At 39.0% G+C, this 24,380-nt stretch overlaps 1 protein-coding gene across 1 annotated transcript in view; it reads left to right on the top strand.

Moving 5' to 3' along the window:
* Window positions 1-414: 414 nt before the first annotated feature.
* Window positions 415-24,380, top strand: part of SEC14L1 (SEC14-like 1 (S. cerevisiae)) — a 38,566-nt gene continuing 14,600 nt past the window's right edge. The window contains exons 1-3 of the mRNA XM_010084242.1: window positions 415-477; window positions 23,174-23,323; window positions 23,410-23,541. Of these exons, the coding sequence (XP_010082544.1) occupies window positions 415-477; window positions 23,174-23,323; window positions 23,410-23,541 (345 nt within the window). The remainder of the gene's footprint in view (window positions 478-23,173; window positions 23,324-23,409; window positions 23,542-24,380) is intronic.

The raw sequence follows: 24,380 nt of genomic DNA, 5'->3' as shown, positions 1-24,380 counted from the left end.
CCCACTTACGGTACTGGGTGACTGAGCCATGCTTTCCTGCCTTCAGCTGATGTGTGTCAATGTTTGGTTCTCGGCAGCAGCAGCACAGGAAGTCGCACCATCCTGATGAAGAGTCATGAAGTGTGTTGAAGATTTGTTACTAAAAGTGAACTGAAAATGTGCTAATTTTATGTTCTCTTTGGAAGAAATGATAAGTCATTTCTGAGAAAAATATACATAGCTTTTCAGGGCCCCATTGTGTCTTCTAAAAGAAAAAAAGTCGTCAAGGAATTATGAAGGATTTCCTGTAGAATTGCTAGCATGGTATCACGCACAGAATAATTGTAAGAGAAGATTGCAAATGGCTTCCTACATTTGACAGATGGTTTTAAAAATTTCTTTTTCAGGTTTGAGTTGATCTTACTAACTGCAGCTATGGTGCAGAAGTATCAATCCCCCGTACGGGTGTATAAACACCCTTTTGAGTTAATTATGGCTGTAAGTATTAATTTTTGCTGTAATTTTCTTCCTTGACAGTTCCTTGTCTTGCTAAGTGCTTGCTGGGCTCTGTTTGATAGATACTGTAGAACATACAAATCTGCATGATGTACAGCAGATGAGATACATGTTTTGATGGTTTCCTCTGTACCCGGAGTATTTTTTTACATAATGTGTTCTCTTTTTCCCCCAAAGTTTAGATGTAGTCCATAGATTTATCTTAAAGTTAGAGCAAAAGTAGGCTCAAGGCATAGTTCCAACTGATTACTGGGGGCAATCTATTCTAGTATGGGAGACAGTGTCAAATAGGTTGCTTAAAAGATTGTTGTGGTTGTGTCTTCGTCAGTATACAGTTTACAGGACTAGAGAGCACAGAGAAAAGCCATGAAAGTGAGAATAAGCCTGAACGAAAGAGGAGGAAGCATTCTGAGCATTGTCAATGCTTTGGGGGGAGGAAAAAAAAGATTGCTAGGGAGGCCAGAGAGATGAAAAAAAAAGTCTCTTGGGTGCATGGTTGCTAATTTGTGTGCTAATGTTACAAATGGTAACAAAAAAAAATCCTAATTAGGTTCCTTCTTCTATCTCTCTCTCCCTTTCTCCCCCTGTCCATCCATTTTTTTTCTTTAGAAAACAGAAAGGCAGTAGGTATTTGACATTTTTAAGTATATTTAGCCAAAACCACAGCTCTGTGGCTCTCATGAGTTACAAAAAGCAGTTGAGGAGAGCAGTCAGGTCAGCTTCTACCTGATAAAAACAGTTAAAACTCAATAATAATCTAAGTAGTAATTGTTTTGTTTCACTTGCTGAAAACAGTATATTTAGTGGCTTCAGCGGAGAGATTTAATAGTGTTCATGGTGTAAATATTTAGATAGATCACATGGTTTGGAGTGCAGAGTTCCTTACAGAAGTGGTCCTTTGCAGTTACAGGGCAAAAAAGGGCTAGACCGCTCTACAGGGAATTTTTCCATTTCTTTTTATCTTATTCCTAAAGCTGCCTCCGGTATTACACACACAGGTCTTACTCTTGCAAACACTTTGATGCAGAGAGCAGTTATTTTCATTAGTGGTGAAGAACTTGACTGTGATAAGTGTAATAAAGTCCTAAAAGACCATAAACTTCTGATAGCTAGGCTTCAGATGGTTGCTAATTTAAATTTGATTGTGTGTGTAACTTTAGCCTTCAGTGAAGTATGCTAGCTCTTGTTCTTAGCTCAGTCAACCAAAATGAGTTCCATGGCCAAAATTCTCTGTCTGTTTGCTGAACTAATGAGTCTTTACCTTGCTGTTGAATTGAAGGCAAAATTTCTTCTTATCTCTTCAAAGATATTTTGAGTTAAAATGCTGACATTGGGTTTTTTCACAGTGCTCTATTGGGTGTAATTAGAAACACTTCTGACTATTAACTTCGAGTTCTCAAACTGTTCTGTAGCTTGGGGATAGTGTTTGAAGAGTAATCTTTAACAAACATTAAGTCTTTTCTTACACAAAAGCATTTTTCTCCTTTGGAAAGAAAGAGATTGTATTACATATGCAACTAGGAGAAAATAATAGTTGACAAATTAAAACTTAGTGACCTAAGAGGAGAAGAATATTTATAAAAAGAAACAGCTGAACAGGATGCTTTCTGAGATTAGAAGTTCAGATTAGTGATAATACATATGATTTATTTCATCTATGTCACGACAGCGAGTTGTCACTTGGAAGTTGTTCAGAATGTGATCCCTGGATGAACATCCTTCTCCTGCCATGTCGCTTCTGTTATGTTACTGGTTTTTGAAACTCCTGCTGGTGATCTGTCAAAATGGTCATGCATTTTCTGAAGTATGTAGAGGAGTGTCTCTGTGAGCCAAATTCTTCAAAGAATGTAAACAGTATATGATAGTTTCACGCCTTTTCTTACGGTTTTCCCATGGTTGGGTAGTGATTGCATAAGTTGAAGTATTTCTGGAAGGAATATTGCTGTCAAATTTTGTGCTCACTGAAGTACAAGTACTATGTTGCATATTCTCAACAAAAGAAGTGCTATAATGTTATTTTAACTGTATCAGCAGCTCTTCTGAAATGAGGAACATATTCTGATATGTACCAAGCTTGAATTTAAGGCACCCAACAAACAAATTTCACAATATGGTTTTTGAGTTTTTTTCTGTCCCTCTCTTTCATATGGCCCCAACCTTTGAGAGAGTGTGTCCTCAAATAGAGGTTTAAACCCACACACCAGAGACTCTCAGCTGTCAGTAAAAAGCCTCTTGAAGAAACCTTTGGTCAATATAGCAGCAATGTGCTCCATGCTGAGCTGTCTAACAAAAATCACTGTTTCTACCTTGGGTCTTGTTGCATGGGATCTCATCTTTGCGTTTAGATGCTGAGTACTTTTAAAAATTGTATTTGGAAAATCGTGCTCCATTCCCTGAGAGTTTTGTGGAACTGAAGAGGTAATTAATTCTAGACAGGAGTAATGAAGATCACCAGTGTCAGTGAAGCCCATGTGGACTGTAAAGATTTCCTGGATGCTTTCAGATAGAGAAATCAGCACGAAATTCTTATTTTCTGCAAGCAACCAAGTAAATCCAGTAGTGGAATGGGTCATTTACACTACAAACTTACTATTTGCCCACTTTTCTTCTCCTGGGTTTCAGAGAGGTACTTGAGGGAGAATAAAGAACAATCAGCATTCTATTCATGCTGCTCTAGCACGTTTTGAGAGAACTTTGAAGAGTGAGTGCAGCTATATTAAGACAAAAAACTGGATTTAATTGCACTTTGATCTGAGCCAAGATTGACAAGACAAGTGTTTTGCAGACAATTATGATATAAAGACTTTTAAAATAGATTCAGTGAAAATTCTTTCTTCCTAAGCTGAATTGGTGTTGAAAATAAGTTTCTCTTATGTTCCTCCACTGAAATCCAAAAATCATCTCTTGAGCCCTGATGTATCTCAGTGACAATATACTCCAGGGCACAACCCGTTGTATCTCAAGTCTGCAAGAGAACTGGTGAAGTTCTGTTGTAGGTGGCGAGTTGGGAGATCCACAGCTGCATGCTTCTTGTCTTCCTTTGTCATTAAAGGCAAGCTATGTAAAATCTAATATAAGCTGCTTCTCTTGAAGGTTCCCTTCTACTGGCGAATTGTGTGGTTCCAGATAATATCTAAGTTGCTGTGAAAACAGTAAGAACTGGATGCAAATCTTTTAATGAAGCTATCTCCTGAACTTGAAAAGATTGAAGAATCATAGGCTAGGAACCATCACATTTTAGTCTGGCATGCCACAGGCAATATGATTTCACCAAGTGGTTACCAGTGCTGCCATGATGATTTTTGGCTGCTCTGTGGCTTATCTGTCATAAGCAACTTCTTGAAAAGTCTGTGTGTATGTGTGTGTATATATAATTAAAAAAAAAAAACCCAACTTGTACAGCTGTTCATCAGACTGAATAAAATCTTGCCTCGTTTTTCCTCCTATTCATGTTGAAGTTTATGTAATGCTGGAAGCAGCTGAAATGTGGAAAAATGACTGTTTACTTAGACTCACTTGTCAAGTTACCAAGGTTAAATATATTGGAGAAAAAACTGCGAAGCTGCTTTTATAAATCTTTGAAAGATGATAGGTTCAGTTTTTGATATTAGCTTAGAGGTTTACATTTAAAGTAATATAGGGACTTTGCTGAATAAGTAGTTCTTAATGTTAAGAGGCAGTTAAGAACTTGAATCTTGAAGCTTTCTTAACACACATGAGGCTGAAATTAATTTTGGAGATTCACAGGTCATTTTCAGTCTGACATGCATTAGAGATTTCCTCTTGAGTTTAATTTCCAAAGCAAATTTAAATAATGAATAATCAGCTACTGTGGCATTCCAAGGGTGGAATTTATGCAAATGGAAAATAAGATTTTTTTGAAAGAAACACATTGAAATGAACCATTGACCAGAGTGTGATTTGTTGGTTCTTTTGGTTTTTTTTTTTTTAGTTTCTGGAAGCTCTGTGGAAAATGTGTGGCTCTTCAGCCCATTTAGAAAATGTCCTATTTACAGACAAAAATTACTTAGTTTCAGAAATAAATATCAATAGTAACATGACTGAACACAGAAAGTGTGCTCTAAACCTGCCCTGTTATGTTTAGTCAAATTATGCAGATTTTAAGAATTTATGGCTTTGTGGAAACTAGGATTTTCAAATCTGCCTGTGACAGGGGACAGCCTTCAAGGGTATTTTGCAGTCTTCTGAATACCTAAAATAATGTTTCCACTTTGTTAAAGTTCCTGGCATTTGTCACGTTCCACTGGTGCCAAATAGCGAAGTCTGTAGGTAAACTAGTCATCAGTGTTGGGAGATTACAGTTGTGGAAATAACACATTTGATTTTTTTTTAAATCAAAATAGCAATTCATCTTGCACTGCCTTGGGTGTTCTATAATGTGTACTGCCCTCTTGATTATGTTGTAATTTTAATGGTTCAAAATTGTTCTTGTGGACAACAAGCTGACTGGCTTGCTTTGGTTTTATAGGTCTGAAAAAAAGCGTTTAAGGTAAATCTGCATGATGTAAAGTATCCCTAAATTACAGGGAAGTAATAAGATTGTAGAGGGCATAAATGCGCTTCAATGGTAAAGTAGATTAGGAAAAAATATCTGTTTTCTTTCAGATTGACAAATCCAAGTATAATCCCTTGATCTAGATTGCAATGAGTTTCCTGATCAGGCAGTACATCATCTTTTCATTTTAAAGGTTATTACTTTAAAATGTAATTTAAAAAAATAACTATGTATCAAGTGAAGTGCCATACCTGTACACTACTATTTTTATTCCTTCTAGTCTCATTTTCTTTTTCTTGGAAAAAATGCATTCCATGCATCACGTGAAGAGGGGCTGAGAGGCCGATGAGAAAAAGGAAGCTGTTCTCCAAGTTTTGCAAGTACAAAGTAGGCTGTGAAGGTATAGAGAAGCAGTTATCCCCCGATGCGGTGCACGTTCTTGAGGTTTTGTCTTGGACACTTAAAGCCTAGGAAAGGGAGCAAACTGAGTGTCTGCTTCTGAAACTGCTCAGCTGTTTTCCCTTCCGTTGTATGACTCCCAGACTCTCATCTACTTTGCTTCCTGTCTTTGTTGAAAATTCAGGCTTATTTACTGTCGGAGGTGCGTTGGTAAAACTGCAGTGGAACAGTGCCTTGTATGGATTTTCTTATTTTCCAATAAGTGTCTGCAGCTGAACTGCTGTTTTATGTCATTGTTGATGTTCTCTTGTGTTAGCACACTTTGTAAGAACCAGTGAATTTTTGGCCACCTGTTTGGAATGAGCTGTGATTAACAAACATAAGAGTTAAGTTGAGCACTAGGGAAAAATATTGACCTAGCAGCCTGCTTATGGTGCAATTTATGTGTTATTTCATGGTGTGCTTAGATATTTCCAGGGCTAGCTGTTTCCTGCTTTTGTGGGCAAACACATGACCTGGCTGGAGCTGACAGCTGCAGTTCTCTTATTTGCCAACTGCTTTTAGTCAGTTTTTTTTTTAACAAGTCTTTTCCACTTTAAAAGCTAGACTACCACTACTGTCAAACTCTGAAAGGTGTCAATAGAAGAAAAATAGGTATCAAAACAGTTCATGTTGCTTTGTTCTGAAATCACTCCAAGCTTTTCACCCTTTGCAGATGTTTAAGCTCTGAGACTGGTGTGAAGTGCTGCTGTAGCATCTGTTGATCAGCCAGATGATGTTGCCTTTGAGTCAAAAATCTCAAAGTTTGAACACGTGGGAACCTGGCAGAAAGGAAGTGGTTAGCTCATTCAGCAGAGTTCTAGACACCCATGATACTGCAGTTATGATCTGGAAAGGCTGTAACTTCATGCTGGTAATTTAACCTGTGGTTAGCCGTTAAAAAGCATGAGTAAAAGCCTTCAGAGCCTCATAGGAAGAGGGTATGGTGTGTTGTCTTTTTTAATAATTCTAAAAACTTGTCCAATGAGGAGCCAGGGGTTGTTCAGAGAGCAGAGATGTCAGCTGCAGATGTAGAGTGAGGCGTTTCCGTATGGTACGGCCAGTTACGGGCACCTCCAGCGTAAGCAATCTGCACTTCCTGTTCTTGTGGAGCTCTTACTGTCGTTTTACAGCAGAATATTTGAGCTGCTATGCTTTTAGAAAACAACACACATGAAAGAGAGAGTAGATGGAGAGCCTGAGGGATTGGAAGCAACCCCTGAGGACTTCCCATGAAGCATATTCAATCAGAGTCCAGATTTTGGAATGTGTAACTGAGGGGTCTTAGTTGTGATTTTTGTAACCAAGATGGGTTTTGCTTTGCCCTTAGTTTGAATTCAACATGTTTCTGGAAGGAGGGTGGTGATGAGATCTTAAAACTTTTGTTTTCTGAATATAGAATTAATCTTCTGAGATTTTCAAGGAAATTAGTTAATTAACTCAAGTTAAAATTAATTACAGGTTAGTCTTAAATGGTCTATTTTCTCCCAAGTGAATTTGTTCAAATTTTTCATGTAGTTTAAAATTACTATTTGTACATTCTAAATGAAGAACTGGGCTGATAAGCTGAATTAGTAACGCTTTTTGTCTCACTTTTATCATAGTTAAGACAGGTCAAGTTAGCAGCTCAGGTAAAATGGTAAGTGGGGCCTATTACAGGTAACTCAATAATTCAGCTTTCTCGCAGTCAGTTTGCATGCAGCTTCTTTCAGCTGTAATCAGTGAGGTTTGAGGTCAGTCATACCAAGAACTCGTGCTGGTGGAAGACACAGTGGCAACACAGCTGGGAAGCTTGTGTTGGAAGCTGGCAGAATCTGTGCTCCGCTGCAGCATGGGGCAGTGCTGCCAAAAGAATAAGAGCAAGCAATGAGCCATCAAAATTTTAGATCAGGTCCCAAGGTCTTGGCTTTTCTCTGCATTGCTTTTGCTCAAGTAATACAGATTTCCACTCAGGTGAGAGGTTTTCAGCTTGTGGTTCATGGGCTCTCTCTTCTAAGGGTCAGAGAAACATAACCGAATATGTGGTTTCCTGTTACAGCTAAGTTGGTGTTTCAGCTTGCTTGTGATGCTTTCTTGCAAAGACACGTTCATCAGCAAGCTGGTTTAGGAAGACAATCTGCCTTGGAAAAAAAGGAAAAAAGGTACTTTGTCAGCCTGATCTCCTCGGCAGGCTTGCGGGGGGCTGAGGAGCACCTGGGTGGGGACAGGCACTTGTCCCCTCCTGCACTGTTAGTGAGCTGATGGCAGCTGGCCATGAGATAGGAAGAGCAAGTCAGCAGGGCATTTGTCAGTATGTGTTGCACTGCAGGAGCTCCTGATTCCATGGGGAAATAATTAGGAATCTGCCATTTGAAAAATGCTGAAGCAGGTTGCTGTAACAGTAAATGAAGGGGCCATTAGAAACTTGATTCAGCAGTCTTCAGGTCTGGTGTTCTTTAGTGGTGCGAATTATTTGCAAATTGTGCTTAATGACTTGGAGTTGTGGATTCTGCTAGGTTCTTTGGCATAAAGTGGAATCTGCCCTTACTTTAGAAAAACGGAAATTTAAAAAATAAGTGGTGTTTTGTATGATCTAATGGGGTAGCATGCGAGCTGACCGGTTGGCTTTCTTGCTTTGTGTTCATGTATGAAACTTCAGATCTGGATGTTTTCTATCTTGGTTTTACTTTATGATAATTAGATTTGGGGACTATATATCAGTAAATTTGACAATAAAAATATCACAAGTCTGTTGGAACCTAGCAGCTTTAACCCTGGTGACAGCAGAGGGATTGTGGGAGATAGCAAAGCAAAGCTACCCTTGTGTATTACAAATGGATTTTTATTTAAGCTGTTTTAATTCTCAGTTACATACATTTGGGTTCTCTTAAATTAGCATTTCAAGACTTTGTCATGGTCAGATTTATGAAGTTAAATATCTAAATCTGTAGGGTTGTGTACGTTTTGGGTTACTTGCTGGATAATTACTACTTTCTGACATTCTGATAATTGTTCTTTCTGACATTATTTATAGTCTCAAAACTTGAGTATAGGTGTTTTTTTGAAAATATGCAGATTGATCTGTGTAACAGCTGAAAACTACATTGCAAACCTCGTAACGCCTCTGTGACTGATAACTTTCTGCCTTGCCTGCTGCTGCTGTGTTATATCATATTGCTTTGATGATAATAGGTCTCATTTTGTGAAAATGAATATTTCTCTGGTGGTAGTCAGGATGGCAATGTGTCATTTATGTTTGTTTATGCCACAACAGAAGAGGAACAGTTAGTTTCCTGATGAGAGCACTTCCTTTCTCAAGTGCATTGTCTCTTCATTGAGTGTGAAATGTGAATGCCATAGACATACAGTCTAGTTCAGGAACATCAGTCAGCAGAATCCTTTCCAGAGAACATTTTTCTGGCTGTTTTATTCAGTGTGTAAATTATACTACTTAATTTGCAAAACTCTTTGCTGTGCAATTCATTGGCCTGTGGATAAATTCTTCATTACTGAATTCATGGTTCTATGAAATTACTTATTTCTATTGAAGTGTTTCATGGTCTGCATGGTGCAGCCACTGATGTTGTAATGAACAGAATTTAAAGCAATTTCACTTGAACTTGTTTGTTCTGTGTTGACTAAACTAATTCTTGCTTTTGTCTGCCTTTCTTTCCTGTAAAGGAGGGTAAAGAACAAAGAACTGATGGTCTATAATCTGATTTTAATTGCTTTTTATAAAAGAATCAAAAGGAGTCTTGACTGTTCTTTTTTAATTGGCTTATCTTTTGAAGGTAGGGGGTATCTTTCGGTTTGTGTTTTGTCAGGGAGCAGATTCAGGGGTGCAGAAGTTGTACCACCTTAACATGCCGGTGGTGCATCTGTCAGTGGGATTACCTGGTTATTGGTGTCTTAATGGTGTGTTTGGATGTGGAGAAAAGGATTGTATGCTCTCAATGGGAACCGCAGCACTGACTACCCTGATAGGCCTTATGGTTCAAGTGTGCCGTGTATCTGGCAGTGGCCAAGGGCAGTGCCTGCCTCTAGGGAGAGGATGGGAATGATATAAACATATGGTAACACTCTCAGGATACTCTTTCATCCTACAGCGATGTGTCTTGACAGCCCTTCTGGTCCAGAATGCTTCTGTTGTCTATAATAGTACTGCGTGTGGTTTCTTTCTTGTGCCTGCGCAATTCCTTTCTGGAGCCAAGTGAACTCTATTGTGACACCCTCCAGCAGGAGTCTCTGCTTCATGACACACTGTCAAGAGATGTATCCTCTATCTAGAGCCTGGCTCCTGCTCGTTCTGCTTCACGCCACCTGCTCGTTGTGTTGGAAGAGGCAATAAAGCCCTGCTCACATTCTGTGTGCTGCTTGCTGTGTTAGATCTGTAAGGTATCTCCCTCAGTTGTTAAATTATTCTTTTTCATGGTGATGAGTCTTAGCCTGGTTAATAGTTGATGATTCCATGTGAGGGACCACTGTAGTTCTGTACTGTTGATCTTCCACCATCAATTTCTAACTTTTGAGTCAGATACATCAGACATCTATGTGAGGTTAAGATTTTTTTAGATATTACATTTAACTTCCTCGCTTAAAAGGTAAATTGTCTGCAGGCCCCAGACCCTATCATGCTGCATTCTGATGACATGCCATTGGCATCAGTGAATGGCCAAGATTTAGTTGATGTACTTAATAAATTTTAATTGGTTTGCTTAATAGAGTACAGCTGCTCTCTACCTGGAAACTGATATTTTGCTGGTCCAAAAGACAAACTGAGACCTTTACAGTTGAGCCATGCTGCTTCTCTTGAATTCTGCCCTTTTGACAAAGCTTTCTTTACTGTGCTGGTTGTACTCTTGGTAGAGTGAAATCACTCTTGCAGGGCTTAGAGGCCAGTTGCCTCTGGCTCAAATGAAAACCTGGTGGGTGCTGTCAGAGATGATGAAGTCAAACCTGTTTCACTGAACCTTCATGCGGTGGTGGGGTTGATCTGGATGGAGATAAGGAGACTGTTCTTTGTGGTGATACAAGTCTTTAGCCTTTCAGGCAGTGGTTTAAAGAGGAATTCTGAGCCTATACTGTAGCAATGCTGTAGTCATCCTTTCCTCCCCCACTCATAAATCAGATTGTCTCACAGTAATAATTTTATTTAAAATACCCTAACATATTCCAGATGTTAAAAGTGTTTTAACAGACCTGCTTATTGAAAATGCCTGTGATTCTAAGACCAAAAAAGTGATGAATACCAGTTGTAGGACTCATAAAAGTGAGACTTAAGCATGAAGCAAAAGAGCAGTAAGAAATATTTGAGTGTTCCAAAAATAGATTCTCAGTAGGATTGCAGCTGAATTTTAAAGTAAAACTGGCTGCGGAGGAACCAGACATGCAATTTTGTTAACTGGAAAGGAATGGGGAAGCTAAGTACCAAATTCTGCTTTCAGAGTGACAGTACCCTGTGCATTTGTGAGATGCCTGTTAGCAATATGCAGAACGTAGTTGTCATTGTTCAGCTGCTATAGGATGAGTAATGGTTATTTACAAGGAATGGTAAGACAAGCTTAATGGTTTACAGTCATTTTGGTGTGTGTATCTTAAAAATTTCAAAGAAAGGTATGTTCTTGTGTTGTGTAAAGTTTTATATATCACTATTGTTGCCAGAGAAATAGGAAGCGCTTGAGAATAGCTCACATTCCCCAGTAATCACCTTGGTCTCCAGGCATTTAAGCTTTCACTGGCCTGTTGCCAGCCTGTACTGTGATGCTCTTTTGAAGGTCAGCCTCTTCTCCATAGTACTTTAACCTTGAGCCAAAGCAGTCATGTCCTGTGCAATTGGGGTCAAAAGCTAAGTTTCCTATCCTAGAAGCTACTGACGTTGACTCTAATTGCAGGGCACGTTCTGTCAAACAGAGCGTTGTGCTCAGAGCTACGTGGCTTCTGGGCCAGGACTGATTTCCATTGCTTAGAACGTGGGCAGAGTGAACACACATTGTCTCTGTAGAATAGTTTTGCACATGCATTTAATATAAGCGAGTTAAAGTGAAACTGCAAGTCAATCTGGTATTGATTGCTGTTGCCTTCGCTGCATCAGCTAAGGTCTGTGTATACTGAAGAGCAATTTACAGCATGGCTTATATGCAACTTATAACAACTTATATAGCTTATAGCTATAAGCTTTTAGCAACTTATATAACATGGCTATAAAGTCTGTCCTTGATGTTCCACCTTCAACCTAGACCAGAGTAATTTCAGTTGTTGGGTGTTTTGGTTTTTTTTTTTTTCTAACCAGCAATTTGATATTGGTCTTCCAGTTACAGGACAGCCTGACCTGAGTAATCAGGCTTTCCCAGCTTACTCCAAAGGAAAGGAAGATTAAAATTATTTTATCTATATGCAGCATGTTTGGGTTTCTGTCCTTAATCTATTTTTTCTTGAGGAGGATGTGGTTCTTGCCCTAATTCTCTATTCTGGCTTCGTGTTTTAGAGATTCATATCTCAAGATTGTGCAGAGGCTGCAGCTGAAGTTAGCCGTGCTCACTCTTTAGTGGAGTGCCACTATGCCTTAGGCTCTTTTGGGCTCTCTGGACTTCTTGAAGGGAGGAAGAGAAATAATGAAGCTCTTGTGAGTGTCTGGGAGGCAAGCAGGTGTAAGCCAGTCTTACACTGGCTATCCACTTTCTCCTCAAATCCCACCTTGGTCATTCATTTGTTCTCTGAAGATGGACATTTAGGCTCCCATACAAGAATCAAGTATTACACAGTTCCAGCTGTGCAAATTTATTTGAGCAAACCACAAATGACTTGTATCTGTTTTAAAGAAACTACTCTTCCAATTAAAGTACTGTTGAGGCATGCCTGTGGTTTTTAAAGATGATCTTTTACGGATAAGGGATGGAATGGTAGCCCTTGTCTTCAGATCAGATTCTTTCTCCCCAAACTGTTTTGCCTGCTGACTCAGTATACCTTTTACCACCAAAAGTTTTAATAAAGTGGCATTAAATCGTTGAAGAGTTTACTGTTTATCTGGAAGAAGGTTATGTCTCTGCATGTAGCAAACTGGTTTTTAGGTGGTTAAGAGCCGGTTCCCTTCCAGTTCCATTACATGCAGCTGTATGCAACAATCAGGCCACTGTAATTGTGCTAGTAAAGCTTCTCTGTGACCACTTCACTGAAATGAAAATGCCCAGCTATTGAATAGTAGCCATGCAGGAAGGGTACCCTGAGGGGGATAAAGTAGTGATCTGTATAGAAAGAGCCTATGTGGATGGCTTGACTGGTCACATCCCTCATGAGAATCGAGGTTTCTGTGTCTGGATATTTCTTCCTGTGCAGTAAAGCAGAGGCTCTTTGCTTGGTCTGGTAAGCTGGTTACCACAGTTGCATAAGTCACCAGTGAATTATCAGTAAAATTCCACTTATCTGGAAGATTGCTTCATAGCCTGGTTTCAGTCTCTTGCTTTATTTATAAGGTCTAAATTATTTTAATGAAATATTAAAATATTAAAGTAACTTTATTTATGCTTGAAAACACTGGGCGCTGAAGCTGAGGTTCGCTGGCACTAGCCTGCCCATCTGTGCTCCCATACAGAGGAAGTTTGCTGCAGACTTTCCTGTCCCACAGTAACTCCTTGCTCCTGCTTTTTTGCCTTTTCTTCTGTCCCCTACCTTGCTTTTGGTTTTGGGTAGTCTTAAACAAATATGCTATGCTTTTTTTAGTATAACTCACATTTGTCAAGAATGCTTTATGAATATATATTATCGAGTATTTCCTTGGCTAAGCTTAGAATTTTACTGATACTCAAGTTGTAGGTGCTATCTAAATGAAGCATCCTTTCACTAACCTGCCTGTAAAATCCTTTTGATTTCTGGTTTGTAGAAAAAAAAAAACTTCCTTCGTTCACATATACTTCACAGAGAATGTAAGCTAAAACTCTGCAATGTATGGAAATCTTTTAAATTACTGCAAGGAAAAGGGATTTTTTTTTTCCTGAAATTGTTACTATCATCTTGAGCTTGGGTTTGATGTCTTCCATAACTTAACAGCAGTAGAAGATAATTAGTTCTAAATGCTGTTAATGAAAGTGGTACTAATGTACATTATCCAATCTAGCCAATGCATAGTTAGCATGAATTTCCCCAAAACATTCTCTGCAACAGCTACCTAAAGGTGTACTTGTTGCAGACAGTACCCTGTGATTGACAGCTGGGATAATATCCCAAAGGGCTTGTGGTTTGGGGTGATGTTTTGTGCAGTGAGGATATTTTGATTTCAGGTCTCTTCATGCTATATGGCCTCAAAGGAAAGAAATTTAAGCACAAGCAAGATGACCCTATTTTTCAGATGAGTCCCCAAGTTTTGGAATATGGTACGGATGCTGCGATGAGGTTGCTGGCAGATCTGTCCAGTTTCAGGGACTGTGTTCACCAATGATCTGGGTTATACCATGAACAGTATGCTTGCCAAGTTTTCAAGTGGCACTATAGCAGGTTTGTGAGGGCGTTACACCTCTCAGGGACTCAAAAGCTAGTTTACAAGAACTAGCCTGCAGGGTAGTTATTCGGGCTGTTCCAGTGCCAAGCTATGCATTTGGTCTATATTTGGAATGTACTTAAAGCCGATAGTGATCAACACGGTAACCATGGAAATGCTGCCTGAGTTAGAGATGAACAGAAATACCAGTATTTCTGTGTTAGTGCTGTTACATTCACTTGAAAGTGCTTTGTAGCAGTGTTAACACTTCAGAGGTCTTGTCAGAAATCCAGGATGGTGTGTGATGTGTTGTAAAAGCAGCTCTCTAGCTGCAAACTGTTGAGAAAACAGTTTCATTTCTAATACCGTTTCAGTGGTGTTTCATGCTTTTTGTGGGTTGGTCATGTGTATAAACTACTGTTGTGCCTGAAATGTAACATGGAGCTGTTCCTTTCACACTGCAGAAGACTTCAAAGAGATTAAATAGGTGTGAAGTAGCCTGGACTGTGTCTGCAGAGCTGTGTGGAGATAAGCGTTGGTGCTTCCTGTTATATCAGAACTTGGTTCCTTGTCAAAAGCCCCAGCGTCTCTATCCCGAAAGATTGTTTTGCTTCCCCTGTGCATAGCCTTTATGTTTTGGATGACTGGTGGTAAGTGCTGTTTGGAATGATGGTGATCCAGAAGCAAACAAAAAAAAACCCTGTCTCTAAATTTTTATGGTCTCAAATAGAAGAACTTATTTGATCTAAAGCACCAAATAGCTTCTGTGCTGCTTCCTGACTCCATAGCAATTTTTAATTTATTGAATCAAAGCTCTTAATACAACATTACAAAGTAGCTATTGAATTTGAGTTTGGGCTGTGTACGGGGTTATTTTGTAATGGCTGTGGGCAGTGTCCTCATTGCTTTCAGACACTTTCTGGTTCAGGAATTTGCAGAATGGATGTGAAGGTCAGAAGCTTTCTTGCTGTTTCTAGGGTTTGAGCAGCAGATTGCTGTGCCTGCTTTGCATGTAGCAGGCCTGTTAACCTGTTCAGTAGAATGAATACGTATTGGTTATTCTGTGGTGACATCCACAAGATTACTTTAAAAGATTTTAATTAACTCTGTTCATACCATCTAGGAGTGGGGTATATTTGAAATATGAAAGAAGCATAACTGGATACTTAACTTTAAAGTACTACGGGCTTCTAATACAGCTAAATGTGAAAATGGACAGAACAGTCCTGTTCTCCTTCACACAAAATATTGAAACCTAAGGCTCTATGTAGTTAAGATAAGGGGTGAATTTAAATGTGTTGAAATAAATCTCTCCTCTCATCCTCCCTCTTTCTCTGTGGATGTTTGCAGGGTATAAGTAGGTCAGTCATGGCAGTGTGGGGTCTGAAATACTATTCAGTGAAACCTGATTAAATCAAGAGGACCCCATTAAACAAGTATGAGCATCAAAATAAGACAAGGAGGAGTAGTAGGGATTATGTTCTTCTGTACACCAGATAACTTTTATTGTATGAAGAACTCTTGAATGATGTAGGAGCTGTTAGTGGCAAGAATGTAATGGCATTGGTGAATTCCAGGGAAAGAAGTGTTTTCTTGTCATCTCTGCTTACAGTTGGTTTCATTTCCCTCAGCTCCTGGTTTCCTGGAGAATTTCTCAGGAATTTCATTCCTGTTCCACAAAAGGAGAGGTGAGGTGTGAAAGCTCAATTGACTGGCTTCAAATGCTTTTCTAGAGACAAGGATACTGCAAAGAGCAAGGCACCATAGCACTTCATGCTCTCATAAGATCAAGTGAAGCTCTGGTGGAGCTAATGAAGGGGTTTCTGTAGTGACCTTTGGTGTTTGTAGGGTCGTATGGGCTGCGTGGAGCCTAGGTTGTTTAACACCTGGGGGTGTTTGAAGTGCAGGGGAGACTTTGAGACCTGCGCAGGATCCATTAACGTCTATACAGTCAGTGTGTTGGTCTATCTTGAATGAGTTGGGCCCTTGATCTTTTGAATATAAGAGGTGTAGACCTAGGCTATAAATCTGAGCGCCACTTCAGTGCCATATCATAAATAAAGCATCACAAAAATATCCGGCTGCAATAAGATCTTGAACCACTGACAACTTTGCTTCCCAGATACTCTACCTGAAAGCCCTGTTCACTGCATGGGAGAGCATCTGAGATTTTTTTTCAAGCTTGCTTCTCTTGCTGAGAAATTAATTAGCCTTCAATTAGAATTCATTAACAGAATCTGTGCAGAGCAGATTCTCGTTAGTACTTGTCTCATAATTTGTATAATTGTATTTGTGTGGTCTATATAAAAAAAACACACACAAAGCTTCAAAACCTAAAAAGCCATTGTAGTTCAAAGATTGGATGCACAATTATAGAAAACTTTAACAGCCCCCTTTATGAAAATTTTAGACTGTCATTTTGGGACTTTATAGCTGGGATGTGTTTTTCTGCAAAGTAGAAGCAGTTGGGCCGTTTTGGGCAATTACTTGGGAATGCTTTGCATTGGTAGGCTGGAGGGGAACAGTGCAGGCACTGCTTGTTCCCAATGCTGCAAGCTTGCACTCTATGCTAATGGTCATTTAATCAGAAAGTCTTAGGTCAATAACACTTTGTCCACTGGTGTAGTGGAAAAGAACTTTTTAGCCTCTAAAATGAAGCAGAATGCTTGTCTTATTGATATTGACTTGTCCTATTGATTTTTTTTTTGGTGTAATTTATAGAAGAGTTATTTTATCTTGGATATACTAAATAGTCATCATTAATACTTAAGAGACCACATTACATCTTGTAGCAGGGAATGGAGAGTGAAGACAGTGCAGCCTGTTCCTGAGTGACTTGTGCAACAACAGGGTAAAATGTTTTTGGACCGTGATGGAGAGAGGATAGAAGAGGGACAAAGTGAAATAAGACCAGGATGCGGTTGCCAGTGTGGTGAAGTGCGATGGGGAGAAAGAGTTATACAATTTTTTGTCTGTAGTTTGGGATAAGGGCTACTCACATTTGCCAGGTGAATGTCAGTTCTCATTTTAAGAGATTCACTAGAATATGTCCCACCGCACGATGCAGCTGTCCCCTCAGAGCCATCTGCACGGCTGTCAGATTGAATGTTCTGCCAGTTCTTCTCTGCTGTTCACACCCTTCTCGAGTATAGCTCAGTTCATAAAGGCTGGATTTTCCTCTCATCAGTGAAATTCTGCTCTTCATAGAGTGGAAGAGTTTTTCCTGTTCCAAAATTAAAATATTAAAATGAACGTATATTCAAATGTAGGGCATTGGGATTTGGTTTCTTTTTTTTTTTTAATGAAACAAGATGGAACACTGAACCTTCCTTTTTAATGGATGCTTGCTGCCTGCCTAATGTGTCTTGATTCTTAAAATCTTTGAAGTAGCTCTCATTCAAGTGAAGTATTATAATTTTTAATTCAGACAAAGGACTTCCGCACAGGGTATTTCCTGATGTACTTTCTCATTGCTTAAATCCAGTTCAGTGATAAGATGTTATGCAAACATTTTGTTTGATCTTGCTGTGATAGCCATCAGGTTAACCATTGGTGAATCTTGATGGAAAAGTTTTAGAGGAGCATATTGCATTCTAGTTCTAATTTATTTTTTTTAAAACACTTTTCTAGTAGAAGTTGCAACGGAAGGCTTAAACTCTAATTTTTTTCCCTTTTAAAATCAAGTCAGTGTTCTCTAGACTCTTAAGAAGAGTAGTAGGGAAGGTCTCTTGCATCTAATATCCACTCTTACAAATACCAGTTCTGCAGTGGGTCATCATCCCGGAACTTTGACAGTCTGACTAGTCATATCTTGATGGGATAAACTGGGGCAAGATTTACAGGCAAGTGAAAAATAAGGTTGGTTAAACTACCTCATTTGTCAAGGACCAGAAATGTGCATATAGAAAAATTTAGTGTTTCAGATGATATACAGCCATTCATAGAGCTGAATCTGCCTGTTTCATGCTGGGTGAGTTGTCTGTGTTCCCCATAAGCCTCATTTGCAGTCTTGTGTAACTAAAGTCCTCTTGGTCTTTTCCAGAGAGAGAGTTCTTAGTACTGAGTCACTGCCAAGCAGCCTTTGTTTCCCAGCAATAAGAAAATAACTTCTTTCTTTGTAAATGAGAACATTTAACGAAGTGAAAACAACGTGGAGGAAAAAAAAAAAAACAAAAAAACACTTAAGCCTCCCTCGAACAAAGGCTGCTGTGGAGAGCCATGCTGATGGGGAAGTTGACCGCAAAAAAAAGCGAAGTTTAGCTGTGCTGCTTGCATGGTGGCAGGGGTTTGGCTTGCAGCAGTGAAGGAGTCCTTTTAGAGGACTGGCTTCACAGAAATGTTCCTTTCCAAAGAGCAGACTACCTGTATATTAAAGATGTTTGTTTCCCAAGCTGCAGTGCAGTTCACTTGCCCCTTCCTGCTGCCTGGGTATTCTGCCTTAAAAAAATATATATTTCTAGAGCTTTTTGAGGTATATCCACACTAACCCTCTGCTTTCTTCTGCACACACGCCTCCGGGCTCATTACTAACACATGAACTAACATCCCTAAGATGCACTGGCACTGAGATACCTGCTTCTTTGTAGAGCTATAATGATTTTTAAACGTACTCATGTATCATAAAGAGAATGGTAAAAAGCTATGAACAGCAGCATATAGGGGCTGAGAAGGTATTTGCTGATTTATGAGAGTTAATCCAGAATTACTTCTTTTCAAATTCTTGGCAGCTGCATTTGAAACCTCTTGGTTGGCCTCCCATGAGTGAATGTTTTTCCTATTGATCTGCAGTGCTCTAATGCAGAGGAGGAAGGGGGTATAGCGATAGGCAGGAGTGATCAAGCTGCCGGGAGGCAGCCTGTCAAGCTAGGGCAGCGTCCTGCTTGAGTGACCCTTCTTTCTTGTTCCTTGCTTAGGAATAATTCAGGAATAATTCGGAAATTCCACATAGAAAACACCTTAAAAATAAAACATCTTCACAGCCTGTTTCATGCAATTAAGCTATTAAGAAAGTACTCAATATGCTTTATTTTCTGAATGGTGACTAAAGTTCCTACTCATCTCACCAGGTTAGAAGTTCCGTTTGGAGGATTCAGCTACCATAAGAATTGCAGCACAGTGTAAGATGGCTTGCAAGTTTTGTCAGACCTTTTTTCTTGTAAGCATAGAAATTAGTTTTTGAGTCATCTAATGGAAACATTGAACAATCCCTATCCTGTAAGGCAGGAGACTGGGAATATATTAATCTGGCCAGAGAAGCTGAGTAATTTATTTGCATAAATGACAGACTTTCTCCACTGAGGACTGAGCACATGCCTATTTTCAAGGTATTTTATTAGCCCTAGGCATGGTTTGTGAAGCAAAAAGCCAGAACAGTCTTTGGGGTCATACCTAAATCATGTTCTAAAGGTGCTATTTTGAAAGGATCCTGTTGTTGCTGATATTAGAATCCTGAAATCTAAGGGCAGCAGCAGCAAGTATAATTCCCTTGGGTATGAAAAATGACTGCAATGGGTTTAAAATAGTCTCTCTTTTGAATTGCTGTCATGTCTTTAAACACAGCTGAAATACTAGCAAAGATAAAAGTAAAATAAATCCTGTTATTTTGACTCTACTCTAACATGAGTTGCTAAGGGAAGCAGTTGGATAAGAAGCTTTAATGCTTTGTTATTTCGGTTGAAATTATGCTTGTCAGTGTTCTTATTGTGAACGTGCATTAAGAAAGTTAAGGGTTTATATAATGAACCCATTAAATTTGAAGCTCAAGCTGCTTCACCATACTGTGTTTGTCTTGATGTACAATGCCAGCTTCTAATACATCAGAATACATAAATGTTCCAGAGGCTGGTGGGAAATTGTAAAAGTACATTATAAGGGAACAACAGAAATGCAGGCTGAAAATAATTTTTTTTGAAAGGTCTGTACATGCATATCTCTCTTGACCAAAAAGGCATGGTGACTTTTCGTGTCGGGCCAACACCAATTGCAGAGGTTTTAAGGATGAGCACGCCTGCACTTTTTACTTGTTACATATCGGAGTCTCCACACACTGTATTTTTTAAATGTGATGGGAGAAAATGGTAAAGTAATGTCCTTGCAACATCCTTCTCAGATGCATTTAGTCCTACAGCAGCAGAGTTTCACTCTTGCATTGAGTCCATCAGCATTACTGCAGCTGCTTTGCTTTTGAGGAACTCATTGTCTTTTGTGATTGTATCTATATAGTACAGTTGAAATCCAGAGAGAAAGATGTGTCATATCTAATGATATTTTTTTTTGTAAAGAGGGACCCATAATTCAGGAAGAAAGTGCAGCCTTTTATAATGTACTCTGCTTTATCAGACTGCTACAGGAGTATTGGGTAATGCAGCTCAGTTATTTCCTGTCTGCAAAGCTTGACTTGAGACAATTTCTGGTTCAAAACCCCCCGATCACGTAGAAAAATCCATTCAATTCTATTATTAGAAAAGAAAAAGCAGTGTTTGATCTTTCTTTAATCTTCTCATGGTCTTTCAATAGCTCCAGTCTTGGCGATGCTTGTGCTACTTTGACTCTTGTGTCTCTTACTGCGTTGTACCACAAATTACGGGTTTTCTTCGTGTGCTGCGTTGGTCCATGGTGGAGTGAGATCTTTCAGAGTCCTGTAGTCTTTAGCAGCTTTTTCCTGCCTACTCTGCAGTGTGAAAGAGAACTGTTTGCCACATGTGGAAGAGGCAGCTATGCTTAAATCGGATCAAGTATTTTGATGTGGCTATGGTTTGCTGTAATAACTTTTTCTTTAAAAAAGGCTGTGCTGGAAAATGATGCCTTACAAGAACATAGCGGCAGTGGTACATAAAGAAATAAAACCAGCCTAATTTAAGAGCCCAATAAAACTGACTGTGAACAGTTTTCAATACTCTGCGTGCATGTTATTTAGGGAAGAAAGAATCCTGTGTTGCCGTTAATCTCTTTGAAACCTTTGAGTACTTTGTTGCTGTAAGCGTTGAGCTTGCCAACTTTTGGCAGATAATTATTTTGTTCGCGTTCAAATTGAACACATTCAATTCAGTCTTCCCATTCAGAACAACAAATTCTTCTTGAGCATTTTTTTTGCTTGCCATTCAATAAACATTTCTGGGCAGGTAATGCTGTAAATTGCAAGCGTTCACAGGGCAAATGGGAAGCGTTTTGAGGACTAAGATGAGAAATGCATCAGTACAAGGAGACTTGCAAAGGCTTGGCAATAGAGGAGGCTACTCAGATGGGGAAAATTCATTATGATCCAGAAGTAAAAGTACTTTTAAACTGTTGAGAAAAATGTTAAATACCTACTTCTGCTTCTCTCCTGTCTATAAAATAATTGTTGTAATATAAAATAAAAATATAAAATGAAACACTCTGAAAACCAGAAGTATTTCTCAGTTCTGCTTCTTCTGGAAATCTTTTGTTTTACTGAATAAGCCAACATTTAACCACAGTCTATGTAGTTAAAATAGGGATTAATTTAAAAAAAAATGCTGAGACTTATTCAGTGAGAGGGCTGAGGTACTCTTGAACGACTGTAAAATGTACAGCTTTCTGCCCAGAACAACAAGAGTCTCATAAATGAAATAAAAACTTCTTGTACCATACTAATAGGACCCATCCTCCCTTTCTCTTGGAGCTGTGAAGGTTCTTCCCACTGCTTGCTATTGTGTTCCGACACTAGTGCTCTGTCGCTTCTATTGTGCACACATCTCTGAACACAGAAATTATTTCTATTCTTAATTTAAACAAAACCAGCTGTGCACAGATGATAAGTTTGAAAAAAGGAGCATGTGTACTGACTCCCGGGTTGTACTTCTGGTATGTTACAGAGTTTTATGAACTCAGGACAATCATGCTGCAAAAATGGTTTTAAAAGATGCATGGGGGGAAAAAAGCTGACACTGTTTTAGTGCATTGGACCACTGTCACCACAGTAACACTGCGTTCAAACTAAGCATTTTTATTCTTATAAAGGGAGAATTAAGAGACCTTTTCTCTTCCAGTACCACCATTGCATACTTTCTCCAGCTGCTGCTTATTTTCTTCCACACCCTCTCCCTACTGGTCCTGTTCCTGTGCTGCAACCCAGCTATACTGAGAGCTGTTAAAACTATATAAAAAGACAGAGTGGCTATTCTAGCTCTTTTAAATAATTTCTTCGTGTTCTGCTTTCAGATTTACTTAATTCATGTTACTGAAGTTTTCTTCTTGCAGACCTGCCTTTTCACCAAGGCCAACTGGGTTCTGATAATAGCAAAACCAAAAGAACTCAGAATTTGGAAGGAAGGCTAAAGAATTAGTTTACTGCCACACCATGAGGAAAAAAGCTGAAGAGATGTGGAGGTACACTAGTGACTACCAAAGACAAGGAAAGAAAACCAGTTGTGTTGTGTTCTCTATCCATGGTGGTTCTAAAAGTAAAATTCAACAAGCTTACTAGTGAGGATAACGCCCATTTTTCTCTTATCTGTTTTACTGATCCCAGATTCTTAACTGTCATTTCCAGGTGTCTCTGATTTAATACCATCTTCCCTGTGTGTGTCAAGTATTTAAGAGATGAACTTATTTACATGACTATAGTCTTTAACCACAGTCAAAGCTATTGCTAGCTCTGCATGACTGCAAAAAAGTTTAAATTTTCAAAAGTATGAAATGACCTCATGGTGTTGGAAAGCCTCACTGTATGTTGTTAGACAGAACTGTAAGCTGATAAACTGTGCGGTGAAATCATTATGAATACTCTGTGCACAGGAAGTTTGAGAGCTCTATTAGCTTAAGAAACAGGCTTTGAAATGTTTTTATTAGACCTTTGGGAGCTGTGTGGAAAACCCTCTAGACAGCTTGGTGAAACACGGATAACTAGTATGTGGGGTTTTTTTAATCTAAAACATAACTGTTTTGTCTTGTGGTATTTTAGAACTAGAGGGTCTTATTTTCCTGTTATTGCTGTCAAGAGGATTGTCATTGTACATAAGAACAATTTCCTTTTTGGAGGGATGGGAGAAATGGGGTATTTTGTGTGTTGTTTTAAAAATTGTTTTACCTGGAAAGGGCTGTGTTAGGAAGGTTTTAATGAATGGATTGTTTGGAATGCACCGTGACCTTTTTTTAGGCATAATGTGGACTCCAGGAAGGCTCAGTCCCTTCTCCCCAAGGTACGAAGGGCATTATATCTCCAAATGCTGGTGATGTCAATGAAGGAACCCTGTGCACACCCTCAGGAATAACTTGTGATGATAATTTGTTTTTTTCTGTTTCCATTTGTATAGGCATATGAAAGAAGGTTTCCTACGTGTCCTCTGATCCCTATGTTTGTTGCCAGTGACACTGTAAATGAATACAAGAGTGAGGATGAAGCTATCCATGTGATTGAACGGCGCTGTAAGCTGGATATAGATGCACCACGGCTATTGAAAAAGGTGATTAGGTTTGAAGTGCCTGCTTTACCTTTTGATATCCTTTCATGTGAATATTGTATCTTAACGGAATCTATCATCTTCCTCAGATTGCAGGAGTGGATTATGTGTACTTTGTTCAGAAGAATTCTTTGAACAGACGAGAAAGGACTTTGCATATAGAAGCCTACAATGAAACCTTCTCTAATAGAGTCATTATTAATGAACACTGCTCTTACACAGTGAGTAACAGGCTCTTGGTGGTGCTACAGATGGAGTTAAGTCGGTGTTTAGATTTCAGAACTCAGAAGTTGGGTTGTTCTTGGCTTTTGCTTTGCAAGAAAAAATAACCAACACACCACCGTGAGTGATAATTGTTGTTGGTGTTGAATGTTAACACACTTGCTTGAAGAAGTGAAACAAGTTTGGCACCCTTTTGCTTGAGCATCTTTTCAGAGCGTAGAGCGAGCACAACATAATTTGCTGTGTTTGACAGCTCTGTTTAGGCAAGTTTGTGGTCTGTAATAGCAGCGTCGGGCTCGATGAGGCTGATACCCTGACAGAACTGTTAAAGACAAGTTCAACGAAGCTTATTTGCCTTCTGCTCAGCTCAGAAGAATGTTCATCAAGTCAGCTGTGTTTTAACCTAATTCTTTCCATCGTTCTTTAGTCTTCAGTGCAGACATTTTCTGATGCAAAGGAGACTGGTGGCATGCTTACTGTTATGCTCTGCTCATCTTTTATTCTGAATGGCTTAGCCAATACTTGTAGGCTTATACAGCACATATGTATAGCAGTAAAACTTCAAAATGACGATAAAGGTCAAATCAAAGCTAGCAAATGTGACTGATTTATTTGTGTGCAGGTGATAACATTTTCTGCTGTGTACAGAACCATGGTGAAAAGGTCATTGGATGTCAAACCCACTGAACACTACTATCTGATTTTTTTTTATTATTATTTCTGCAATTATTTCCAAGGCACATTAAAAAAACACTTTTCCTGCTGCAATATTTCTGTGAAAGCTCTGTTTAAACAGGGAAATACTGTACGGAAAAGTGCATGTGATAAATATGTGCAT

This window comes from Pterocles gutturalis, unplaced genomic scaffold, assembly GCF_000699245.1.
Source record: "Pterocles gutturalis isolate BGI_N339 unplaced genomic scaffold, ASM69924v1 scaffold36590, whole genome shotgun sequence".
Taxonomy (NCBI): Eukaryota; Metazoa; Chordata; class Aves; order Pterocliformes; family Pteroclidae; genus Pterocles; species Pterocles gutturalis.
The sequence above is the reverse complement of the archived record's forward strand: the minus strand, read 5'-3'. Positions and strand labels throughout refer to the sequence as shown.